The following is a 26,843-nucleotide window of genomic DNA, read 5'->3' on the forward strand; positions in this document are numbered from 1 at the left end:
GTGGATAGCTTGAACCCAGGAGCTTGAAACCAGCTTGGGCAACATGGTAAAACCTCATCTTTACTAAAAAAAAAAAAATTAGCCAGATGTGGTGGTACACACTTGTACTTTAAACTACTTGAGAGGCTAAGGTGGGTGAATCACCTGAGCCCAGAAAGTCTAGACTGCAGTGAGCCGTGATCATGCCACCGCACTCCAGCCTGGGCAACAGGAGTGAGATCTGTCTCAAAACATAATAATAATAAATAAAGAATATTGAGGAGCATCAGTATAGCAAAACTTAATAATTGGAGATAAAATTTCATAAGCTCAAAGCACTTCCTTCAGATGAAAGCTGACCAAGCCAATCTAGCAGAAATTGCATCACTTCAGAGTCTAAAGAAACAAAGATGTGTTTTGAGAATCTATCCATCCTGCCTTCACACTGAAGACTGACATTAAGACCATGTTGCACAAGTTGAGCAACATGCACGAACATCCGTAAAATTGGCCTAGTGTCTAATGCATCAAAAAGGAAGCCTAAACTGACTCATGGACATGCAGTGCTAATGAAGGAGAGCATAGGTGGAGTTTTCTCTACCTTTAATCTCTTTTAGGCATACCTTCCAGAAGAAAGGCCTGATATGTTGCAGCTGTGCCAGCCTCAGATCAAGAACATCAATTCATGCTGCAAAGATTGTGCTTTGAGAAACACACCTAGAATTCAGACGAAATGAATTCATAGGAATCTTAAGTTTTAATAAAGGAATTGAAATGACATTAAATGTTAATATGAAACAATAAAAAAACTATAAGATAAAAATGCATTTTTCTATAAGACAAATTTTTTAAAAATCTAAGTAGTTTATTTGAGTTAAGCTACAGAATTGCAACCCAAGAGCATAGATTCAAGTTGCCCTGAGTGTATACGTCACTTAGCAACAAGTGGATTTTTAAAGGCAAAAAAATGGGGACCAGGAATGGGCTGATACAAAGCTGTTTGTCAGAAATTCTCATTGGTTTAAGGACATAATATTGATTCGTGATTGGCTATACACTGTTAAGCTATAGGATAAGCTTGTCCAACTTGCAGCCCCCGGGCCACATGTGGCCCAAGACAGCTTTGAAAGAGGCCAACACAAATTGGCAAACTTTCTCCACACATTATGAGATTTTTTTTTTGAAAATTTTTTTAGCTTATCAGCTATCATTAGTATTAGTGTATTTCATATGTAGCCCAAGACAATATTTCTTCCAGTGTGACCTAGGGAAGCCAAATTAAACAGCCCCGCTATAGGATACAGGTTACGGTATCCAGTGCGGTATTACTAAGTTAATTTACAGCTGCTTGTGGCAATAGCAAGCAGTTTCAGGAGATGAATACATAGCTCAGTGGGGGAGAGTAGGGCATGAGTAGTACAGTCTCATTTTAATGCATAAGGCAGATTTATTAATAATTTGGGTAATAGATTCTGATCATCTTCTTAATGTCAGTGAATAGAAAATTGTGTTTATTCAAAAGAAGGCCAGTTAAACATGTCCAAAACTGCAGAGAAATCATTCATGTGTTTAAACTAAAAGTTTGGTGCTTTCCTAAGCACTACAGATCCACATGAGATAAAAGTGTTATTCTGTCATCCAAAAAACACAGCAAAAAAAAAAGACACTTGAAATGTCTGTTCTCTCTAAAATTAATCTTTTCAAGAGGTTTCATAGTTCTGTATTAAAACACCAATACTAAAACACAGAGTACAATAAGTTGTGCAAGTTTTACAGGTTTGACAAAGGTACCTGGAACTTACTCATCATAAAAGTATCAGTCTACAATGCCTCACTAGGTATAAAGCCAGTAATACATGAGTCTTTGATAGAAAAATGCACTGACTCTGAAGAATAAAGAATGACAGGATCCCCTTTTAGAAACATTTCTCTTCCTCATCATGCTAGAGCTAGTGATTCTCAACTGCAGTCACTCCTGACATCCTTGGAGGTCATTTTTCCTTAATGTACTATGTTGTTTTCAGACTCCATTCTTCTAGACTGGCGTCTGTGGCATGGCAAGAAACAGATGCTGCTTCGTATGTTTTCATTGGCAACCAGGACTCAAGGCATGTGGTTTCAGAAGCTGGTAGAGCTGTCCACATGTTATTTCTTCCCATGGGTGGAGATCTAAATTAAAACCATCATAAAAAAGAAAATCTCCCTCCTGAGAAATTAGTAACAATAAGACAGATACTATTTGATTACTAGAAAAACAGAAGTCAACTCTTCCATGATACTTAAAAATACTTGAGGACTTCTGCGAATTGTGCTCTTTATCACTAAAAGGAAAATGTACGCAACAATGAAGGGGACATGGCAGAACCGAAGAGGGCAGTAAATTAATATTTGACTTTGCATAGTTGGTTCTCATCTTTTCATATAATATCATCCTATCACCTGAGATGATGAAAGAGTCAGGTCAACGTTAGGTCCAGGAGGGATGCCAGATCCCCTGTGTCTAACCAAGATTCACAACTTGCCTAGTGTCCAGTGTCTTAGATTGATATACTCAGAAGCTTTACCTTATTTTAATTTCTTATGTTCTAATAAATTGTTAGAATATTTAAATAACATTTAAATTTCTAAATAGAGCTAAAGTATGTTTTTTTCGTAAGAGTGCTATTTTTTCTGATAAAAGAAGCAGAAAAAATTTACCAATAACAAACTTTCTGGGAGGGAGACAGACAAGGAGGAGGGACAGGCATTCTCTTGCATTATCAGTAGGAACATAAATTGGTATGGTCTTTTGGATGACAATCCATTAAAAATTTGAACTATATGGGCCTTTTGATCCAACAGATATATTTGCACAGATTTTTAAAAGGCAATTTCATTTATTCACTCTGCAAACTCCTGAGAATATTCTAGTCAATGAAATAGACATGATTCCTCCCCAGTGGAACTCACAGTCAAGAGGTAGAGAAAGGCAATACAAACAATCCAACTAAGAAATAAATTATGCCATGTATACTAAGCACTATATAGGAAACAAATTGGAATGAATGATTCTTTTAAATGGGGATGAGGATGCCCAAGTGTTGGGAATAAAGACTTCTCTGAGAAGGTCTCATTAGCTACCACTTAATAATGGGGAGGTTCTGAGTGAAGACTTGGGCAGAAAGAGCTTAGGGCTTTGGAAGAATTTAAAAAAATGTTCCTGTGAGAGAAAGGGAGTGAGTGATGTGCCTGGAGAGGAAAATGGGGAATGGTTCAGGCAGTTCCCTATAAGAAATGCAAAGCAGTTTCTATTCTGCTTCCAAGCACACTGGAAGTCATGATCTTTTTAGAAATAACACTCAGTGTGCTGAGTGAGGGACAAACTGGACAAGAGACAAGAAAAAAGCAAAAGCTCAGTTATAAGCCCACTGCCCAGGCTGCATGACAGATGCTTTAGCTAATGAGGGAGCTCAGAGAAGAGAACTAAAGTGGATTCAAAACATACATTGCAAGTAAATTAAACCTTGTCAGTTGTACCTCTGACAAAAAAGAACTGAGGAAAAGATTTTCCTAAAAGAAACATTTTGTTAAAGTGAGCATTAGGTTAATTCAGAAAATTCCTTCATCACACTTTTTATGACCTTACAAAAATACCCCCACAAATAAGCAATTAGCTGATCAGACTAATCCAGAGCAAAAAGAGGTTAACCCTGGTCCACAGTGTAAGTAAAACTTTTTAAAAAGTTATGTTCATCTACATTTACCCCTGTGAAGTCTGGGTTTGAATCAGCATATGATAAAAACTTTGCAACTGTTTTTAAAGAAATAATTCCAGGGATCACAGAACCATGGTGAACCATGCTGCATAGCATCTAAAAGGAAATTGGGTCAACACCTCCATTTACTGATTATTCAAATACAGACTATTCTCTACAGATGCACAATTATTGCATTTTGTTACACTTCTGGATATCTTCAGATGATGATCCTAATGGAAGATTGTATGATTTCCATTACCTTGAATAACAAAAAGTGATAGATCATTATTTTTACAAGTCATTTCAAGATGTATGTATAACTATGGGTTTTTGTTGGTTTTTCGTTTTTTTTTTTTTTTTTTTTGAGACGGAGTTTCGCTCTTGTTACCCAGACTGGAGTGCAATGGCCGCAACCTCCGCCCCCTGGGTTCAGGCAATTCTCCTGCCTCAGCCTCCTGAGTAGCTGGGATTAGAGGCACGCGCCACCGTGCCCAGCTAATTTTTTGTAATTTTTAGTAGAGACGGGGTTTCACCATGTTGACCAGGATGGTCTCGATCTGTTGACCTCATGATCCACCCGCCTCGGCCTCCCAAAGTGCTGGGATTACAGGCTTGAGCCACCGCGCCCGGCCTGGTTTTTTGTTTTGTTTTGTTTTTTTGAGACAGTCTCATTCTGACACCCAGGCTAGAGTGCACTGGCACATTCTCAGCTCACTGCAACCTCCACCTCTGGGGTTCAAGAGATTCTCCTGCCTCAGCTTCCCAAGAATACCCTCCTGGGATTATAGGCATGAACCACCACGCCCAGCCCAAGATGTATATATAATTTTTTTAGTGCATGATTTGTGGAATTATGATTTCAATTCGTGAATTTTTGGATATTCAAAGAATAATTAAATACCAAAACATAATAACGTCTCAGATATAAGATATATTACATGTTTCTTGTCAACAAACAAAAGCCGGTGAAGGCTTGCCCATGAAGGCTTGCCCATGAAGGCTTGCCCATGAAGGCTTGCCAGTGAAAGCAAGGTTAACTAACATTCTCTACTTAATAGATTATAAAAGTTCTGTAGATAAGGAGCTCTAGAAACATCATGGAAACCCCTGAAGACACTGCCCATTTGAATAAGCATTCATTCTTATTGCTTCGCTCCTTAAGTGACAATATGACATGGTACAATTTCCATCAAAGAAAGAAATGGTTTCTTTAGTTGTGATGTGTTGCACCCACTTTCCAACTCCTATATTTTCTACACAGCACATTAATTGAAGCACAATATACACACACGATGAAGATCCCTTTTAGTGATTATGATAGCGTTATAATTCTTATCTTTATTTCAACCTCTTGAGTAAGATCCTGTTTCAGGTTGGGCTTAGGTTTCCAAAGACATTATCCAGAGAGTAATAGCATAACCACTCACTAGAAAACACAGGAAAATTATTCTTTCTTTCCTTTTCCAAACATAAATGAGCAGCAAAGAGAAAGAACTTCCAAGTCCAGAGGCTCTACGCAAATGCATACCCCAGCAGGACGAACCTACAGATTACCTTCCGAACACCACGTAAATGTGGCCTCAATACAAGGGTGCTTTCTCCATTTGTAATCAAAACCACATTGAGATACCACCTCACACCAGTTAGAACCATGATCGTTAAAAAATCTTGAGACAACAGATGCTGGAGAGGATGTGGATAAATAGGAACACTTTTACACTGTTAATGGGAGTGTAAACTAATTCAACCAATATGTAAGACAATGTGGCGCTTCCTCAAGGACCTAGAAATAGAAATTCCATTTGACCCAGCAATCCCATTGTTGGGTATATAGCCAAAGAATTATAAATCGTTCTATTATAAAGAAACATGCACATGTATGTTCATAGCAGCACTGTTTACAATAGCAAAGACCTGGAACCAACCCAAATGCCCATCGACGACAGACTGGAAAAGGAAAATGTGGCACATACACACCATGGAATACTATGCAGCCATAAAAAATGATGAGTTTGTGTCCTTTGTAGGGACATGGATTAACCTGGAAACCATCATTCTCAGCAAACTGACACAAGAGTAGAAAAATAAACACCACATGTTCTCACTCATAGGTGGGTGTTGAACAATGAGACTTGGACACAGGGAGCGGGGAGGGGAGCATCACACACTGGGGTCTGTTGTCGGGGGGCCAAGGGAGGGAGAGTGGGGGGGGTGGGGAGGTCGGAGAGGGATAACATGGGGAGAAATGCCAGATGTAGGAGACAGCAAACCACATTGCCATGTATGTACCTATGCAACAATCCTGCATGATCTGCACATGTACCCAGAACCTAAAGTACAATTAAAAAAAAAGAAAGAAAATGCACATCATAACAAGGTGAGTCATATCTAGAATTTAGTCCACAATGCAACTTAATAGGTATGCTTACAAATATAACCCACTGGCCATCATTTTTAAACATCTACTTTGCCTTCATCATAATAACCCTCTAAAGAATTGCAATATATTAAATGATGGGAAAGAAAAAATTAAAAGTGTGCTTGTTTCTTCTTCTCTGCCTTGAAGTTTAGAATGCTATTATTAGTAAAGGCTACCTTTCTTCACATTATTTTTTAAATAACTTTGTTTTTAAATTATAAAAACAATGCATGCTCATTAAAAAAACAAAATCAGAAAATATAATATATAAAGACATAATGGAGAAAAATAAAAATACATCTATAATTCCCTCATTCAAAAAATAAGTTGTAGTACATTATGGGGGTCACCCTCCTAGTCTTTGTCCATGCTTGTATATTTTTTCACATTATATTATGAGAAAAAAGCACCAGTATACATCCACATAAACCCAAATTCTCACCACTGTTAAACAAATTCAAACACTAAATTCAGAAGAATAACAAATATTTTGGTCACTAAATTCCGCATTATATAAATCACTAACAAATTCGATAATACTCAGCTCAGCTTTTATCACACTTTCTTGTCAACTGGTCTAGTCACAGAGAAATCACCTTCTAACTCAGAAAAGACCTTGTCCTGTGTCTCAGTTTTCCCATGTTGGAAAGGACACAGCAGCATAAAGTATAATTTATAGAATTTAGAGGGAACTCTACAAAGAACACCCGATCTGATCTTTTAAAATTTTCTTTCCAAGTGGAAGCAGATTTTAAAGGTTCCCTAATTATTTCTTTGTTAGCATCAACACTCATCAGATTTGTCACAAATACCGTTTAAGATTTATGCTATCACTCAGGGATCTGCAATTTGTTTTTTCTGTAAAGAACAAGAAAATAACTTTGACTCTGTGGCCATACAGTCTCTGTCCATATCAACTCAACACAAAAGCAGCCATTCACAATGTGTGAACAACTGGGCATGGCTGTGTTCCAATAAAACTTTATTTACAAAGTCTTTATTTCAAAAACAAGACTTTTCTGAAAATGGAGGGTGGTAATGGTCATGGTTGCACAATAATGTGAATATATTTAATGCCACTGCTTTGTACACTTAAAAATAGTTAAAATGATAAATTTCGTTATGTACATTTTACAATTTAAAAAGAAAACAAAATTTTGCTCACAAGATGTTTTTTCTAACTCCTAGGCTACACAATCCATTCTGCTTAAAATACTCTGTGATTGGCCAGGTACAGTGTCTCACACCTGTAATCCCTGCACTTTGGGAGGCTGAGTCCGGTGGGTTACTTGAGGTCAGGAGTTCAAGACCAGCCTGGCCATCATGGTGAAACCACGTCTCTACTAAAAATACAAAAATTAGCTGGTCATGGTGGCACACACCTGTAATCTCAGCTACTCAAGAGACTGAGGCAGGAGAATCGCTTGGATCTGGGAGATGGAGGTTGCAGTGAGCCAAGAGGTTGCACTGCTCTATAGTCTGGGTGACAGAGGGAGACTCCATCTCAAAAAAAAAAAAAAAAAAAAAAAATACTCTGAGATGAATTGGTTTCTAAACCTGATGTATAAACACTTGCAAAGATAAAATTGCTCTTCTACCAAAACTGTCTGAATATTTCTGAAACTATAAAAAGTACTTTCAATTCTAATGTTATAAGCAAAGTAGCTAAAATGGGGCTGGTAATTTTTTTCCTCTGCTTTATCATGGGTTAGAATCTAAACATTTAAGCACCTCCAAGTATGTAACAGTAAGCAGGTTCTCCACACTGGGGAAAATGTCTTGAGTAATGAAATGAACACAAAGATAATCAATTGCCTTATTAGGCAATCTAGGTTTTTTTTTTTTGAAAGTTATATATGAAAATAAATACGGTATAAAAGATGTCATCTGAGTATTATCAGAATGATTTTTCAGTGCATTATTTATATATTTTAAATATCCAAGGCAGCATATAACCGTTCAATTTTATTTCTAATTTTTTTAAATTCAAAGCCCACATTCATAGTCCTTAATGGGATCTTTTTCTTCTTCATATTTTTAGTGCCTTTCAATAAAATATATCACTGCTTAACATCTACATTTCGCTTAACTTTAGATCTTCCCACACATACTCAGACTGAAAATAAAAGCTCTTTTACAAGTTAGATTTGGGGGCATTTTGTATGTTTTGCCTTGCTTTTTCGGTTTTCATTGTAACCATCGTCAACTAGATTCAGCCACAAGACATCAACACTGAAAAATCGTGGTCCGGACTAGCTCTTTCACTTCCACATCATGATTAATTTATTATTCATCGCTACCTTCCTATTAAATTTTGTCTTTAGCCTGTGAACTTCTCTTTCAGCTTCCAACAAAGGATTTCATTGCTTTAGGAACTGAGGTGTGGCTAAGTTTTTACCTGGGAGCAAAGATGATGCAAGCATTTCTGGTGAGACCGATCCTGGGTTTAGGGTAGGGAGGGACCGCATAACAGACCGTCTGTAGACTCCTTCGGAAGGCAGCTGCGAAGGCTTTGCTTAGACATCATCTGCAGAAGGCTGGCTGGAAAGAAGCAGCAGCTCTCTTGGACTTGTTCACCAGGGCAATCAGAGAAAATGATGGGGCTCTTCCCCAGACCCACAGGGGCTCTGGCCGTCTTCATGGTAAGTCCTGCATTTTCCTAATAATCACAAACTTCCTTGCTTCCTCCCTTTATCATATTCGATTGCTCAGTCTTTATTATGAATTCTAAAAGGAGTGCAGGCGAAATCAATTAAAATGAAATTGCCAAGATTACCAATTTTCCTCTTTTGTTGTTTTTGTTTATGTTGTATTTTACATAGAAAAATAAACCAGAAAGAAATGAGTTTTTAAAACCATTTAGAATTTTTTTTTAGTTAATGAATTAACTTATATGAATCACAGGTTATATTTTCTACACCATTTTCACTTTCTTTAAAGTTAGGCTTCTGTTCAGTTTTCTAACCCACAAATGAGAACACAGGAGCCACCTCTGTTTTCCAAGATTATATGTCTCTTAAGCCTATAGCTAAGAACTCTACACGCCTGGGCTTGATAACCTGACATGTTTTTAAAAGTAAAAAATTGCAGAATTAAAATTAAAGCAGTGTTTGACTCCAGAGAAGTTGGGAGGATTATTAAGTGAGTATTTATGTTTAGCTTGTGTGCCAAAAGAAAAGTTCAGCCTTTGGGGGTTGGGGAAAACACATACATTTTAAAGACGTTTTTTCAGAAGAGTAATACCTCTGTGGATTGAGAAAGTTGTACTAGTATTATCTAAGAGAGAAACGGGATGTTACAGACTGTTTAAAACCTGGATGTTGGCCGGGCGCAGTGGCTCACGCCTGTAATCCCAGCACTTTGGGAGGCCAATGGGAGAGGATCACGAGGTCGGGAGATGGAGACTAGCCTGGCCAACATGGAGAAGCCCATCTCTACTAACAATACAAAAAATTAGCTGGGCGTGGTGGCACGCGCCTGTAGTCCCAGCTACTCGGGAGGCTGAGGCAGAGGAATCTTTTGAACCAGGAGGCAGAGGTTGCAGTGAGCCAAGATTGCACCACTGCACTCCAACCTGGGCGACGCAGTTAGACTCCGTCTCAAAAAAAAAAAAAAAAAAAAAAAAAAACTGGATGGTACAGACTAGCATATTCCTTAACTGTGTTCTTATAGCAAAAGAAAAAAAAAAAAAGGACTTTCTTAGCTCTCCCTAAGATGCTTTTCTTCTTAGACGAGGTCGCTCAGGCTGGAGTGCAGTGATGGAATCTCAGCTCACTGCAACTTCCACCTCCTGGGTTCAAGTGATTCTCATGCCTCAGTCTCCTGAGTAACTGAGATTACAGGCGTGCACCATCACACCCAGCTAATTTTTTTGTATTTTTAGTAGAGAATGGGTTTTGCCATGTTGACCAGGCTGGTTTCAAACTCCTGTCTCCAAGGGATCCACCTGCCTCGGCCTCCCAAAAATGCTGGGATTACAGGTGTGAGCCCCTGCGCCCAGCCTCTCAGATTCTATTTCTATTATGACAATGTAACTGTTTTCAGTACCTAATGAGTTTCTTTGAAAGGAGGGTGTTGTTAAAGAGAAATGTGGCCTTGTATGACTTTCCCACCTTTCCAGACGGGAAATGTCTGGGCTGAACTCCAGGTAGTCTGATAACCCGTATGTTCAAGCCAATGGCAAAGCTCAGGAAGTTTGAGGCCAGGCAGCAGGGGATGTCGGAATAGTATTGCCATGAGGACATAGGATTGGGCCACCACAAGCTAAGAGGAGCGTTTTTTTTTTTTTCTGCTTTGACATATAGGCCACTATCAATTATTTCTCTGATTCTAGAGTGACTATAACATCCTTATATTGAGGTTAATTTTTATTTTTGTATTTCCAATGCTGCTTATATCTATCTTAGAGTGGACATGAAGTTGTTTGAGGAATGAATAAATGAATGATTTAATGAGCCCTCTCTAAACTATAAAACCCCCCACAATGTCCCTACAATTCTAGTCATAAAGGAAACTATATAATGGCATACATTTGGTTCCACTCAGGAACCACACACACACACACACACACACACACAATTTAAACAGCAATATAATTTCATGCATAATTTTTCAACCGAGTGCTCTAAACCTACTCTGTCCAATATGGTAGCCACTAGCCACATGTGGTTTTAAAACACTTGAAATGTGGTTGGTCTGAATTGAGGTGTGCCATTCAGTATAAAATACACATTATAATTTGAAGAAAACTTTGCATGAACAAAAGAATGCAAAATATGTCATTAACAATTTTTATGTAGATTACATTTTGAAATAATAGTATTTTGGATGTATTAGATTAAATAAAATATATTGTTAAAATGCATTTTATCTTTTAAAATTCTTTTAAATGCGACTAAATTTTAAAATTATATGTGGTTTGCATTTGTGGTTCTTATCTTTCTATTGGATAATACTGGTCTAACTGTTAATGCTACCGGTAGAAGGCAGTGTCAGTCAGGAGTCAGACAATCAAGTCGTTATGGATTCTGAGAAATTTGAGCAGATTTGGGATGACTATAGATGGGCAGGCCAAAAAGAGATCTCTTGGGTTGTCAGCATAGTATAAGCAAAGGCAGGCACAGTTAGGACATTGCCTAGGGGAAACAGACGCGCCGGTTTGATTAGAATGACAGTTTGCTTTGGAGAATCTGGACATGAATTGGAAAGGCAGCTGAGGGTCAGATTGAAAAGTGTATTCTGTGAAGGCTCATGGAAACCTTTTACAAACGGGGAGCCACCCAGTTTTGAAATAATGTGGTTATGGAGGAAGAGAAGCAACATTTTCTAAAGCATTCTCAAGTGGGAATGCTGATCCTTTGTGGTTGAAGGGTGGGGTCTGAAAGTTGGCATATGTGCTTGAAGGTTTTGTAATAATCCACCATCCAGTGACCATACAAGGGTTGCCTAAAACAGTGAGAAATAATAGCAAAGTCATAGACTTAAATCTCTGGTTATGCCACTGACTCACTACAGGCATTGTTCCTCAACTGTCAAATAAGAATCATACCCCACCCCCTGCCTAGTGAAAATGGACACGGTAAGAATAAAGCAGCAATGTGTGCAAAAAAATTTAAAAGGGTTATGAGAAAGACAAAGTGATTTGTAATCCCTCTAATTTTTATCATTTGTACTATTTTTAGTAACAGGGATAATTCTTGATAACTTCTTAATATTGCGTCTTTCTAGCTTAAATAACCAGGGATACCAGTGTTGACAAATCAAGAAAGGCCTACATTTGTCTTGAGCTAAAGAATTTATCAAAACAGTTGTCATATTAATTTTTAAATTAACAGGAAAAAGTAAAAGCTGTATTTGGGAGAAGGCATGGGAAATAACTGTCTACTATTGAAAAAAACATATTTATCATTTTCTTGTGCTCGTTTCATCCATATTATGCAATAGAAAATAAACATTTTTGAGGAAAGGAATTGTGGTTGAAAATGCTTATCTTCAGAGATTTAATCTTTTGAAAATAATGTATCTTCAAAGGAAACCATTGAGTTTTATAGTCCACCAAATCCAAAACAGTTTGTCATCCAACACTGCTCTGAGCATTTGGACTATTTGCTATATAACTTTATGTTACTGTATTAGGTAAAGCTTTCCTCATTAAAAATTAATAGAGATGTTTGAAATTTAAAGACTTTTAGAGTACAATTTTTTTTTAAAGAAGTTGGTGGTAGGAAAAAAAAGAGAAAAGGAGTTTAAATACCAAGTCTGAGTTAGCAAGTCTTCTAAATACAGCACGACTGTCTTCAACCACTTTGTTTTCTATAAAACATCTAAAAAGAAAATTTTTAGAAAAAGAATTTTAGGCTAAATGGCCCTAATGTTTAACAAAATGAACATCCCTAAGATATCTCTTCTCCTGATTGAGATTAGTCCAGTTTCCAGCACTACTAAAATATAGAAAAATAAATGTCCTACTGAACCACTAAGAAAAGTTAATATTCTAAAATCAGAATAACCTTGCCAAGTGGTTCTTCCAGGCCTGCCTACTTGGGCAGAAGTCAGGAAAGATGTAATTACTTCTACCAATTAGCACTCCCACTTGCTTCATACCTGAAACTGGTTTTCATCTGAAGCTAGAACACTCAGTCCTCATGAAGTTTCTCACAAACCTTTTAGCCTTCGGCTCTTCCTGTCTAGTTAAGAGTCAATCTGGTAGCCTAAGGCGAGGGCTTGCTTTGGGCAGTTCATCATAAGAAAATTACATAGACAATTGATTACTATCCATAATCGTAAGATGAATAATTGAATATGCCTAATTCACACCTTTTTCTTGGAGAGCCGCTGTGCAGCTGGCTACACTGCACGACTACAGGAGCTGCATTCACATAAACTACAGTGTGAGCTGCACCCTGAAGTTATTCAAGGAGCAACCTATACAACTGTACAATGGAGTACTATTTCTTTACTCTTTCTCATGATTGAGAAAGAGAACGTTCTTATGCACCTTGACAGTGAATAATAACAGGTCACTTCATATAAAAATGGCTCTTTCATACCTCTTTTGAAGTTTGGTGACAGAATTGGTTAACATTTTATTAAATGTCAATTGAATAAAACTAACTTACTATGGGCTAGGGCTCACCTATGTATTTTACACCTATTAATTTATGCAATCCTCACAACAAACCCATAAGGTAAGTAAAATTACTATTCCTATTGTACAGATGAAGAAACTGAAAGGTTAAGGAATGTTCCCAAGTTATATGCTGGTACATGGTTGGGAGCTGGATTTAAATTCAGTGATTCAGAATCCAGTATCCAATTTTATATTATCATACTTGACAGCAGCCTACACAGCATTTCAAATGAACATTTAAGAATATCCAAGAATATTTCTTTTTCTTAGCATTCTGTCATGATACAAGGCTTAACTGTCTAAATTAATTGAGTTTACTCTAGAAATCAGTTATTGAAAATTGAATTCTTCACAATTAAATAATTTCCAAGTAATTTGACATATATCAATTGTGTTCATTTAAGGAATTTGCCTTGATAAATACAAAGTTTACCACAATGTTTTGGAGTTTTTAAATTTTAAATTTCAATACATATAGAAAGCTATGAAATATTACGAAAGATGATAATATGAATGAGATTCCTCACCTGTGTAGGTTTCATGACTTTTCCCCCAAAAAAATTAATAAATACAAAATCATGTTTAAAACTTGGACTGATTTCTTTGAATTAATAAATCACACCCTAGGTCCAGCTGGGATGAGCACCCTGCATATTATTACTCCGTAGTCTAATATTCTGTCCCCTACCACACTAAAGCATGAGGTATCCCTAAACAAGATCTTGGCCAAACTAAAGTAAAGATCAGGTGCTACCATAAGTGCTTTTTGCTTAATCCAGCTACCCATATCCTCGGATTATATTTATTGCATACATACCGTATTCAATAGGAACCTTAATGATACAACCATATACATTTTTCTTAACAAGTAGAGCATATGGATATCAAATTGTTTTATTTCATATATTTTTTAATTTAATAATGAGGTTTGCTTTTGATAATATTTGCAAATCATATGTATACCAAGGCATTAAGGCTATATCAATGCTTTAAAAATTATATAATTAAAATTTGCAAAATAACCAGAAAACAAGAAGAAAGAAAAGTACAGTAATTCTCAAGATAAGGGAGGTTTTCTCCACATTGTTATTCCCATTCCAAGCCATCAAAAGGGACAACTTAGTTGATCCAAATCATCAGAAAACTAAGTACATATTTATTAGCTTGATTTAGTCATTCCACAGTGTACATATATCTGAAAACAGCATGTTGTATGTGTTAAATATATATAATTTTGTCAACAAAAATAAATAGATTTACAAATAAAAACACATAAATTGTGTTTAAAATATCCAAAATGACTATATTAGCGAATTAATTAAAACAAATAGCCATTATATAAATATTAATTAACTAAAATAACTTTTTTTTTTTTTCAAAATACTATTCTAAACAATGTAAGTCTGTGATGTCCTCTAAAAATCTAAAGAGCATTGCAATATTCAGAAATGTTTTCTACCAACGACTTTCCGGGAAAACAGAAATTGTGCCTTACTGTCTATTAGAAGAATCATTCTCTGTGGGGCTAGTCCAAGCATGATTCATATTTGCGGGATGACGCTCCAGTTTTCCTGTAAAAGAGAGCCTGCCTGGCCCGCCCCTCCCCTCACGTGTAGCTGAGTTGTTCTTATGCACTGAGAAAGGAGTTGTGCAGTTACTACATTGCTCTGGGCTTTTCTACCAAGTAACTCAAGGTAATGCTTTAAAAAGAGCAGCAGTGGGCCGGGCGCGGTGGCTCAAGCCTGTAATCCCAGCCCTTTGGGAGGCCGAGGCGGGTGGATCACGAGGTCAAGAGATCGAGACCATCCTGGTCAACAGGGTGAAACCCCGTCTCTACTCAAAATAGAAAAAAAATTAGCTGGGCCTGGTGGCTTGTGCCTGTAATCCCAGCTACTCAGGAAACTGAGGCAGGAGAATTGCCTGAACCCAGGAGGCGGAGGTTGCGGTGAGCCGAGATTACGCCATTGCACTCCAGCCTGGGTAACAAGAGCGAAACTCCATCTCAAAAAAAAAAAAGAGCAGCAATGTTGGAAAATCATTTTGAAACATGCTATAACCAAAACTCATGGTTCTTTTCCATGACAAATTTGAACACACTCTTCGGAATCAAGGTTTCAGCAGGAATGTCTAGAATGGAAAAGTTGAAATAGTTACTTATGTCTGAAATAGTTACTCCTTTGGTTCAGACTTAGACTAGTCTATTTATTATTACCCTAGAAAAGTAACAATGCAATAAATCTACATTGTTTCAGGAGCAACCACAGCCTTCGGCTAAATAGAAATCTAAATTGACTATCATATAAATTTCTTTGTATCGTTAGGTATTTTTTCAATTGATGATACTTTTTTTTTAGAATTTAGTAGTCAGCTCACACCTGTAATCCCAGCACTTTGGGAGACTGAGAGGGGTGATTCTCCTGAGGTCAGGAGTTTGAGACCAGCCTGGCCAACATGATGAAAACTTGTCTCTACTAAAAATACAAAATTAGCTGGGCATGGTGGTGTGCCCACCCCTGTAATTCCAGTTACTCAGGAGGCTGAGGCAGGAGAATCCCTTGAACCTGGAAGACAGAGGATGCAGTGAGCCGAGATGGCACCCTTCCACTCCAGCCAGGGCAAAAAGAATGAAACAAGAAATAATAAACTGTGGTAAACCATCATGGGCTGTTCCATTTCATGGTACAAAATATGTGTTATACAAACTCAGAAAAAGAGACATCAGTAAAGACAGTTTCATGGAGGTTGTGGGAACTTGAATGGCTCTGAAAGGATGAGCAATATTTAAGTGGGTGGAGTAGAAAGAGGTAATGCATGCCTGGAAGAATATGAGCTGAAAAACGGTACAGATGAAGGTCTCATACACTTAAGAAGATGAAGACCCTAGCCTACATGGCTTCATTTTACTCTCATTTAATTTTCTTGGACCAGTCTGAAAATTAAGTTTAATATTTAAACTGAGGTAACAGAGCAGAGATGAACAGATCCATGTCTCACTGCAAACAGCATTTGTGATTGGAATAGCATATCCTCATCTTTTAAGTTTTCTTCTCTAAACCAGACTAGCTCTATTCCATCCGTTTCGTGTGTACAATTAATGGAAATGTTCTGTAATTTCAGAGGACTAATACGGGATCACCTTCCTACAAATCAGTTGAGTGGCTGATGGTTTTTAATAACTCCCTATGGCCCCTTTCTGAAGCTTATCACAATGTTGCTTACCACTGTTTCCCAAAGCGATGACTTCCATAGCTTTCTGGGAATGGCATATAAAGCAGCCAGGTAAGAATTGTCTGGCTGCTGCAACTGACTATTAGGCATGGTTTATGCAAAGTCCAATAAGTTCTTCTTCATGTCACCAAAATTCTGTAGTCAATTAAAAAACTGGTGGAACATGTTTATAGTGACAGTAATATTCCTTTTCCTGGTAGGAACTCACCCTTTGATTATTGCTTCTCAAAAGCTTACTTTTTTTGAAGTAGAAACAAATTACAATATGAACAACAGGATTATTTATTGTGTAATTCCTTATTTGAAGAATTCACATTTAATTTCACTTTATTTAAATGTCTGCAGGTGGTCATGTTGGTTCATGGAGAACTGCGAATAGAGGTAAAGTATGAAAAAGATTTTTATACTTAATGGTTTAGTTTAAAAAGTAAAATTGTGTTTAGGAGAAATAAATATTTAATTTCTGAAATTATTCAATAATGCAATTGTAAAAACATAAAATTAAAATTCTAGCAACTAAACAATATTTTAAAACTAGTCATCTATAAAGTCATTATTATAATTTATTTCATGCATTTTTTTCTTATTATCTTAAACAAATCATCTGGTCAAACCCTATGTGCCCAGTAAGATACTGTGGAGTATAAAAAGAAAATATACAATATGACTAAATGCTAATATTAAAAATCATATAGCTTTGTACTTATTTTAGTTACTTAACATTTATTACTTCTTGACAAAGTATCAGGTAGAGCTAATTAGATATTTGACAGTCTTAGAGACCTTGAAACATAGGGGGTTCCTCAATCTAGATGTCTGTAATCAATATTCTAAGTTAAATTGCCATTAATTTGCATAACAAATGGACTCCCTTTTTACATAAGACTAAAGGGCAATATGATGAAGAAGGGATGGTTGTACAACAAGCTAAAACAAGGCATAAACGTGAATGGGTGAAATTTGCCAAACCCTGCAGAGAAGGAGAAGATAACTCAAAAAGAAACCCAATTGCCAAGGTAAGTTACATCGACCGGGGCAGTGTGAGTTTTTAGAATAAATGTATAAGGTGTAAATTAAAGTAATATGGCAATTCCAAATAACAAAATGAAGACTGGGGAGTCCACAGGACAAATGAACTGATATCCTCAACAAAATAGCACAATAATAATAATAATGAGAGAAAGAGAGAGGAAGGTAGCTTCTAGGTTATAAAAAAGAATTGAGACATATTGACCAATTTTAATACAGAAGGCTTATTTGGATACAGATTCTAGCAAACAAACCGAAAAAAAATGCATGTATAAGACAACTAGAGAAATGGTTGTGAGTGATTGGCCATGTATTGATCATCGGTGATGTTCAGTGATAAGATGTATCAGGTTTATTATGCTATTTTTTTTTTTTTTTTTTTTTTTTTTTCCGAGATAGAGTCTCACTCTGTTGCCAAGGCTGGAATGCAGTGGCGTGATCTCCACCTCCCAGGTTTAAGCCTCCTAGGTTCAAGCAATTCTCCTGCCTCGGCCTCCTGAGAAGCTGGGATTACAGGTGTATGCCACCACGCCTGGCTAATTTTTTTTGTATTTTTAGTAGAGATGGGATTTCACCATGTTGGCCAGTCTGGTCTCAAACCTCTGACCTCATGATCTGCCTGCCTTGGCCTCCCAAAGTGCTGGGATTACAGGAGTGAGCCACCATGCCTGGGTGATTATACTATTGTAACTTTATATGTATTTCACATTTTTCATGTTAGAAAGCTTTAAAATTACAATAATAAAAAGTAAATTATTTTGATACATATTTTAACCCTACTATATAATCTCTCTTCTTTTTCTCTCCACTTCCCCCTATTTAAACTAAATAAACATCGTTTTGTTTTTTAATGTTGTCAGGTAAAGAGGGAGTCTTCAGGAGTAGCTTTGTCAATATTAAATGTCCTTGACTCTCTTTTACCATTTTAACATTATCATGTAGCCATATCTGAGCAAATATTCTAACACGAAAATTATTAGCACACATTGGTTCAGGCTGGTCGGCAAAATCAACAATTTGATTTATTTCATATTTCCAGTATCTACCAAGGCAAAAAGCAAATGGCACAATGTCACAAAGAGTGGATCGAATGAACAGATGAGTTTCTACTATGGAAGTGGGGGTGGAGAGGGAAAGGGTTGCGTGATGGTCACCTCAACATTTTGGGTATTTGGCTCTGTAGATTACTTCAGATTACCAAGCAACCCAGAAAATTACCTACCGCATCTCTGGAGTGGGAATTGATCAGCCACCTTTTGGAATCTTTGTTGTTGACAAAAACACTGGAGATATTAACATAACAGCTATAGTTGATCGAGAGGAAACTCCAAGCTTCCTGGTAAGTTTGGGTCCTCAACATTGGGCTACCTTCTCCTTGCATATCATCACTTTAAAAAGTGACACTTATCTACTGGTAAATTCAGAGGAGAGTTAGACACATGAATCATTCCATCAGCAAATAACAGTATTATTCCCTCCACAGAGCCTCACCTGAGGGAACACAGCAGAGGGTGCACGAGTGAGGGCACCCTGAAATCTTGCAGGCCAAGTGCTTCAGCTTGCCATTAGACAGCATCAGACTGGAGGAAGGGGCAACTTGCCCAACTGGTCTGCCCAGAGCAGACACCTTTTTCCATTTTGTCTACGCTTTGGGGAAACATTTCTTCTTTGTACAAAAGCTATGTATATGCCAACAGAGACCTTATTTCTACAAGTTGTTGAGGGTTTTTTTGTTTTGTTTTGTTTTTGTTTCGAGATGGAGTCTCACTCTGTCATCAGGCTGCAGTGCAGTGGCACGATTCTGGCTCACTGTAACCTCCGCCTCCCGGGTTTAAACGATTTTCCCACCTCAACCTCCTGAGTAGTTGAGATTACAGGCACCTGCCACCACACCAGCTAATTTTTGGATTTTTAGTAGAGATGGGGTTTCACCATGTTGGCCAGGCTGTTCTTGAACTTCTGAACTCCTGATCCGCCTGCCTCGGCCTCTGAAAGTGTTGGGATTACAGCCATGAGCCAATGTACCCGGCCTATTCTACAAGTTTTAATAGTATGAAAACCAAGATTGCAGAATAATAATCCACATTTTCCCTCTGTTACTAGATCACATGTCGGGCTCTAAATGCGCAAGGACTAGATGTAGAGAGACCACTTATATTGACGGTTAAAATTTTGGATATTAATGATAATCCTCCAGTATTTTCACAGAGCATTTTCATGGGTGAAATTGAAGAAAATAGTGCCTCAAGTAAGTCTTTTACAGTACCTACCACTTTCAATTTATATGTTTTCAAATATGAGTATCACTATAGTATGTTATTCTTATAAACTAATTCTCTTAGTTTAATCAGTTGTTTTGAAAAATAAAATACATTAAGATAAATCTGGACCTTGTTTTCTGAAATGCATATTTGAGCTAGTTATTTACTACCGTTGTATTTCTAGGTTATAGTCTTATTATCAGGTCAATAGTATCTTTTTCTATGTATACAATTTACATGAGTGTTTGGCAGTCACAGAGCTAAACAGGCAGCCAGGTAGTCTGAATGCATCAGCTGGGCTCTTTTAGGTTATAAGGGACAGAGACAAACTCACATTACTTGGATAATTTGTGGAAAGGGGAGAATTATGACAATCTATCAAGGGAGAAAATTCAGACAGAATATAGCCTCAATCTTAACAAAGTTAAGGCTTAGAGAGAACCGAAGGATTTTTATGGAAGGAAGCACAATTCCACCTGGTTGGGAGAGACAGAAAGAGGTATCACGAGTGATATGCATTTTTTTGAACATATAAATGATTTTAAGATATTAAAAAATAGGCATCAATGTGAACTTATGTTGAATATTTAAAATAAACATAATGTCAATACTTACATATTCTTTAACAAACATTTTCCTGTATTCCTAGACTCACTGGTGATGATACTAAATGCCACAGATGCAGATGAACCAAACCACTTGAATTCCAAAATTGCCTTCAAAATTGTGTCTCAGGAACCAGCAGGCACACCCATGTTCCTCCTAAGCAGAAACACTGGGGAAGTCCGTACTTTGACCAATTCACTTGACCGAGAGGTATAGCAAAGCGCTTGGGGGAACATTTGATCACGAAGGGTTTGATTGTAAGAAAACCAAGAGAGGTGACTCCATTTTACCCAAAAATAAAAAAAGAAAAGAGGTTGTCAGGACTTAACTGCGCTAATCCAGGGAAATTGTTTGCATTTTTGAGTGTGACTGGTGAGGTGAGGTGTGTAGCCAGCATCAGCTGAATCAGTTGTACCCTGAACATGCCAATGGGAGTTAAACAGGTGCAGTGGAAGAAGGCATTGACACACGTGGACTAACTCCTCATGCGACGGAGGAAAAGCAAGTGTCTTCAGTGAAGGGAGAAATTCGTGTCTGGAATAAAGGCTTCTTTTGTACCACACCTTTTCTCCTGACTTCTTTTCATTTGATCCCTGCCCCCAGAGCACTAAAGAATCCCCTTCCTCTCCACTCCCCCTTATTACCTACCATCTCCACCTTCTCTCCATTACCACAGGCTACCCTGTCAGACTCCATATTATTTTTGTACAAATGCCTTTCCCCATAGACTAACAGGGAAGCTCCATAAGTGAGCTTATTATTCCCACCCTACTCATTGCTGTTTTTGCTCTAAGTATTCCATAAGAAGTTCACAAAACAGAAAACCTGCCCTAGCCTCTTAAAGACCTCCACCCAACCATTCAGAGCCCCATGAATGTCTTCTACAAAAACATTTCTACCTCCTTACCCATAGGAATCAAAGAGTTTCCATTTATAATTCTTAGAGGTTAATTATTTTTCTTTACTTTTTTATCCAACTTTAGCAAACTAGCAGCTACCGTCTGGTTGTGAGTGGTGCAGACAAAGATGGAGAAGGACTATCAACTCAGTGTGAATGTAATATTAAAGTGAAAGATGTCAATGATAACTTCCCAATACTTAAGGAGTCTCAGGTACGCCCACTGCACTTTAAAGAATCATTTATATATATATTTGATACTTTGAAATCCTAATTTAGTACTTGCCTGTTGGCTTTTATTTAAGTTCTCTGCACTTATCTTTAAAAATATATGCCTCCTTTTAAAACATAAGAAGTCAGTAATCGGAAGGAGGAAATAAATAATTTGAGAAACAAGGATTACCATTTAGAAGAAACATAATCCCTTCATGTAAAACCTGGCATTGAACTTTAATTCTGCTTCTCGCCTTTTCAGTATTCAGCACGTATTGAAGAAAATACTCTAAGTTCTGAATTACTTCGATTTCAAGTAACAGATTGGGATGAAGAATACACAGATAATTGGCTTGCTGTGTATTTCTTTACCTCTGGCAATGAAGGAAATTGGTTTGAAATAGAAACTGACCCCAGAACTAATGAAGGCATCCTGAAAGTGGTGAAGGTAAGGTCTGATTTCACTGGTAAAAAAAAAAAATTATGTATTAACCAAAACTATAATTTCTACAGATAAACTGCATTTATTTATTAATAATATCACTTCATTATAGAAAATACATAAAAGTAGATTGAATTTTATTTCAATCCCACACGGCCGCATTAGCTGAGGACAACCTTTGTTAATATCTTGAACTCCTCCTAAGCTGTTGAACTTCCGATAGTAAACACAAACACACTATTGTGCTATGTATACTTTAAGCACATAGAAAAATATTATGGGTCTGCATACTTTAAGCACAAGAAAGCAAAACACATTTCTTGACTTACTCTCATTCACAACAATCAGACTGAAGTTAGGATAAGATAAGAATAGATGGAATTTTGGCTTGCCAATTTGTCAGTGTGTTTTACATGCATTAGCTATAGTCAATAAAAAAAATTGCAACTCTTCCTCGAAAATGGGAATGTATAAGCAAAGTCTGGAAAATAAAAGATAAATAATTGAGTAAAGCTTACTTTTAATATGCTTGGCTATGACGGACTCCTTAACCGGGAGGGGGACCTGGGCCCGTTCCTTGGTAAGCACTTTGTTTTTGTTTTGGTTTGGTTTGGTTTTGGTTTTTTGTTGTTGATTTTTTTTTTTTTTTTTTTTTTTTTTGAGACAGGGTCTCACTCTGTCACCCAGGCAGGAGTGCAGTAGTGTGATCTTGGCTCACTGCAGCCTTCATCTCCCAGGTTCCAGTGATCCTCCTGCCTCAGCCTCCTGAGTAGCTGGGATGACAGGTGTGTGACACCACACCTGGCTAATTTTTATATTTTTAGTAGAAATGGGGTTTTGCCATATTGGCCAGGCTGGTCTCAAACTCCTGACTTCAAGTGATCCATCCACCTCGGCCTCCCAAAGTGCTGGGATTACAGGCTTGAGCCACCGCACCCAGCCCCTATCATCTCTTTTGCCTCTTACTCCTTGTATTACAGTTCCCTGATTAGAGATCTTTCGCTACCACTTCACTGGAAAATGCTTGAGCACACAAAGCCAGTCATTGCAATGTTAAAACGTAAATCCAGATCTCTTACCTGAATCATTTTTAGTGATATACAGATGTAACTAATATAAGCATTTTCTTATCTCATCACTCTCAAAAAAATTTACTTGTGAATGAAGGAGAGCCATCCTGAGATTCCTCGGGTCTTGATTTGGGCCACCTCACTAAGGGGGTCAAACAAATAGCTCTCATGCAAGACCTTCTGAAAATGGGTCTACAAAAAGTTGCTAGGCCACCCACTCACTGCTTTGCAGGGGCCTATTTACAAACCAAGATCATGAAGACAGTTTGCCTTTCCCACCTAGGAATTTTTAAAGTCAGGAAAGACACCATTGCACATAAATCCAGTGAAGATTCTGTGAATGACCATAACTGCCAGTTATAAGAATGTATTAGGGGCTTGATTTGTTTAGTCCTCATTACGGCCTGATGAGGTAAGGCTTTTTGTGTTTAGAAGTGGAGAATTGAGGATCGGAGAAACTGAATATTGTACCCTGAGTCATACAACTATTAAGCAGCAGAACCAGGATTCAAACCATGTTACCATAGCAATTTTGGGGTTCTTTCTACTGCACCTCATAGCCTAAAGAGACTATGATGATGTCTTGCTAGTCTGAAAGAGGTACCCTGCTTTGTAAATATTACCAAATTGAGGTCTCATGAGTTAAGAATCCTAAAGCTTTCTCTATCTCAATATTACAATAATTTCTCAAACTGTTTTGCTATCTAGAAACAAAAGGATTCATTCACAGCATCTTGTATAGTGTGTTGTCGTCATCTTCTGGGTTGCAGGAGTCTATTTTTGTGAAACTGCCTTCCAATTTTATTTTTTCTCCAGGCTCTAGATTATGAACAATTACAAAACGTGAAACTTAGTATTGCTGTCAAAAACAAAGCTGAATTTCACCAGTCAGTAATCTCTCGCTACCGAGTTCAGTCAACCCCAGTCACAATTCAGGTAATAAATGTAAGAGAAGGAATTGCATTCCGTCCTGCTTCCAAGACATTTACTGTGCAAAAGGGCATAAGTAGCAAAAGATTGGTGGATTATATCCTGGGAACATATCAAGCCATCGATGAGGACACTGGCAAAGCTGCGTCAAATGTCAAGTAAGTCTATTTTTATTTATAATATCTTATTTCTTGATGAGGTTTTAATCTGTAAGCTATCGCAACGTAATGCATAAACTATTATGTGTCAAGAATAGAGATATAACATTGATAAAAACCAGAAACTGGGTAACACAAGAAGTGACATTTAGCTAAATCATTAGATGATCATCTAACTGTACTAGAAGCAAAGATAACATAAGCATAAATTACAGTGGGAACCAAGCTAAGAATGCCTTAGTTCCCAGCAGAAATTGGGAACATGTCTCAGGGAAACTTACAGTTGAGTCTTTCAAAGGGATAGAAGTGCACCACGAGAACATGTTTTAATCATATAAATCAGCACATACAAAGACATATATGCCTAAAATATAACATCAACATGCAAAATAATTGCTATGTTATACAGAGTGAGGACACGGGAATTTTATTTTATTAGGCACAGCAGAATTGGAAAACTCAGATAATATATGCCTAAGAATTATGAAATATGAGTCACCCATGCTCTGTTAATTTTCTGTTGCTTTTTATAAAAACATATTTCAATGTCAACGTATATTAAACATGAATCTACTAAATATAAAATGAGTCATTTTCATTAAATATGTAACATTCCACATTTGAAAGAAAAGTATTTTTTTGTATTATAAAACAGATACGTCATGGGACGAAATGATGGTGGTTACCTAATGATTGATTCAAAAACTGCTCAAATCAAATTTGTCAGAAATATGGATCGAGATTCTACTTTCATAGTTAACAAAACAATCACAGCCGAGGTTCTGGCCATAGATGGTAAGAAAAATATTTAAATCATTTTAGAGAAATGTTTCTGCAATTGATGCTTCTTTATGCATAGGTGATTATGATTATTCAACATATTATCTTTACCAGTAGAGAGAGAGAATTATCTTAGGAGTATTGGGCTTCAAGTCTGAGGCAGCTGAATCCCAGAGAGAAAACTAAGAGTTCCAACTTCTCAGTGGAGTTTGAATCAGCAAATTCTGTGTTCGGTCCCTATGGTTTGCTGTGGTTGAGGCAGAAATTTTTTGATCAACAGAAATTCCTGGGTTTGAGGGAATGGATAAGGATTCATAGACAAAGCCCATCGGGGCAACTCAACTTGAATGTGAGGTGCTTTTGTGAGGTACCTATAGAGACCTCATGTACTTATATCATTGAGCAATGCAATTTCCTCTTCTGAAATGTTTTAAAATAATATTCATTGAGTGGTATGTGTTTCCCCAAGTATAAAATTAATTTATGTTCGAGGTAATAAACAATATACCGCTCCCCAAAAAAAAATACTAAAAAGATTGCCATTTGGGAAAACAGGAAAAAAAGTAAGGGTAACAACAGAAATGACTCACAATGCCACCACAGAAAGATTTTTATTTCATTATTTTTTTATTTTCAGCATTTAAAATTTTTATTTAACAAACATTTACATCTTGAGTAATAAAAATATATAATTTTTTATTCCAAATAAAAAATGCGTGCTTTAGAAGCAACAAGCATTTGCACATTGATTACAAGTGAAATCAACCCATTTAAGAAAGTTATTATTTTCATGCTGATTTCATTTGAAATTGATCAATTCATCATCTGACCATGGTCTTGGGTTCAAGCATGTTAAATTAATTTTCAATTAATTATAATTAGAGATATCAGCTTATTTTGTAAATTTCCATTTGCTTTTTACAAGATGCAAAATAGGATGACTTTTTTTACTTCTGAGAATAATATAGTATTTCTTGAGAAGACACACTCAGTTGGCTGAAGAAAAGAGAAATGTAAAAGATTCTCCTTTGTAAAACTGTGTCCTATACCTTTCTTTAACTCTAAAATGTTATTCTTACAGAATACACAGGTAAAACTTCTACAGGCACCGTGTATGTTAAAGTACCCAGTTTCAGTGACAATTGTCCAACAGCTATCCTCGAGAAAGATGAACTTTGCAGTTCCTCACCTTCCGTGGTTGTCTCTGCTAGTATACCAGATAATAGATACACTGGCCCCTATACATTTTCACTGGAAGATCAACCTGTAAAGTTGCCTGCCGTATGGAGTATCACAACCCTCAATGGTGAGAAACAGTAAAGTTGCTTCTATAAATGCAAACTGCTCCTTTACATTTTCAGAAGGATAAAGTAGATCATTTAAGAGCAGGTCCTTCCAAAAGTAACTGGAGAAGTTCTCTGCAATGAAGATGTGGTTGTAGCCTTGTGAATTATTTCTCTTTTCAGAAAAGAAAAGAAATGATACGATGTTAACACCATTTAAAATTTTATTTTGGATCCTTTTTAGTGTGCATTTGATATTTTAACATTTTAAATTGTTTATTTCTATATTTGATATTTTAACATTTTAAATCTGTTTATTTCTACTTCCATAGTGCACCCAAAAAAAGATTAGAGTCAAGCAGCTAGGTGGGGCATGGTGGCTCACACCTGTAATCTCAGTACTTTGGGAGGCCACAGCAGGAGGATCACCTGAGGTCAGGAGTTCTAGACCAGCCTGGCCAATATGGTGAAACCCCATCTCTATTAAAAATACCAAAATTAGCTAGGTGTGGTGGCATGAGCCTATAATCCCAGTCAGTCTCCTGAGGCAGAAGTCTGACTTGAACCCAGAAGATGGAGGTTGCAATTAGCCGAGATCGTGCCACTGCATTCCAGCCTGAGCAACAAGAGTGAAAACTCCATCTCAAAAAAAAAAAAAAAAGTCAGGTATCTATTTATCAC

At 37.0% G+C, this 26,843-nt stretch overlaps 1 protein-coding gene across 1 annotated transcript in view; it reads left to right on the forward strand.

Moving 5' to 3' along the window:
• The first annotated feature begins 8,606 nt into the window (after positions 1-8,606).
• DSG3 (desmoglein 3) overlaps positions 8,607-26,843 on the forward strand; it is a 29,968-nt gene continuing 11,731 nt past the window's right edge. Inside the window, exons 1-11 of the mRNA XM_002757148.6 lie at positions 8,607-8,777; positions 16,838-16,873; positions 17,377-17,508; positions 18,705-18,860; positions 19,625-19,769; positions 20,432-20,598; positions 21,372-21,500; positions 21,762-21,947; positions 23,828-24,099; positions 24,755-24,894; positions 25,961-26,185. Of these exons, the coding sequence (XP_002757194.4) occupies positions 8,730-8,777; positions 16,838-16,873; positions 17,377-17,508; positions 18,705-18,860; positions 19,625-19,769; positions 20,432-20,598; positions 21,372-21,500; positions 21,762-21,947; positions 23,828-24,099; positions 24,755-24,894; positions 25,961-26,185 (1,636 nt within the window). The 5' untranslated portion in view covers positions 8,607-8,729. The remainder of the gene's footprint in view (positions 8,778-16,837; positions 16,874-17,376; positions 17,509-18,704; positions 18,861-19,624; positions 19,770-20,431; positions 20,599-21,371; positions 21,501-21,761; positions 21,948-23,827; positions 24,100-24,754; positions 24,895-25,960; positions 26,186-26,843) is intronic.

This window comes from Callithrix jacchus, chromosome 13, assembly GCF_049354715.1.
Source record: "Callithrix jacchus isolate 240 chromosome 13, calJac240_pri, whole genome shotgun sequence".
Taxonomy (NCBI): domain Eukaryota; kingdom Metazoa; phylum Chordata; class Mammalia; order Primates; family Cebidae; genus Callithrix; species Callithrix jacchus.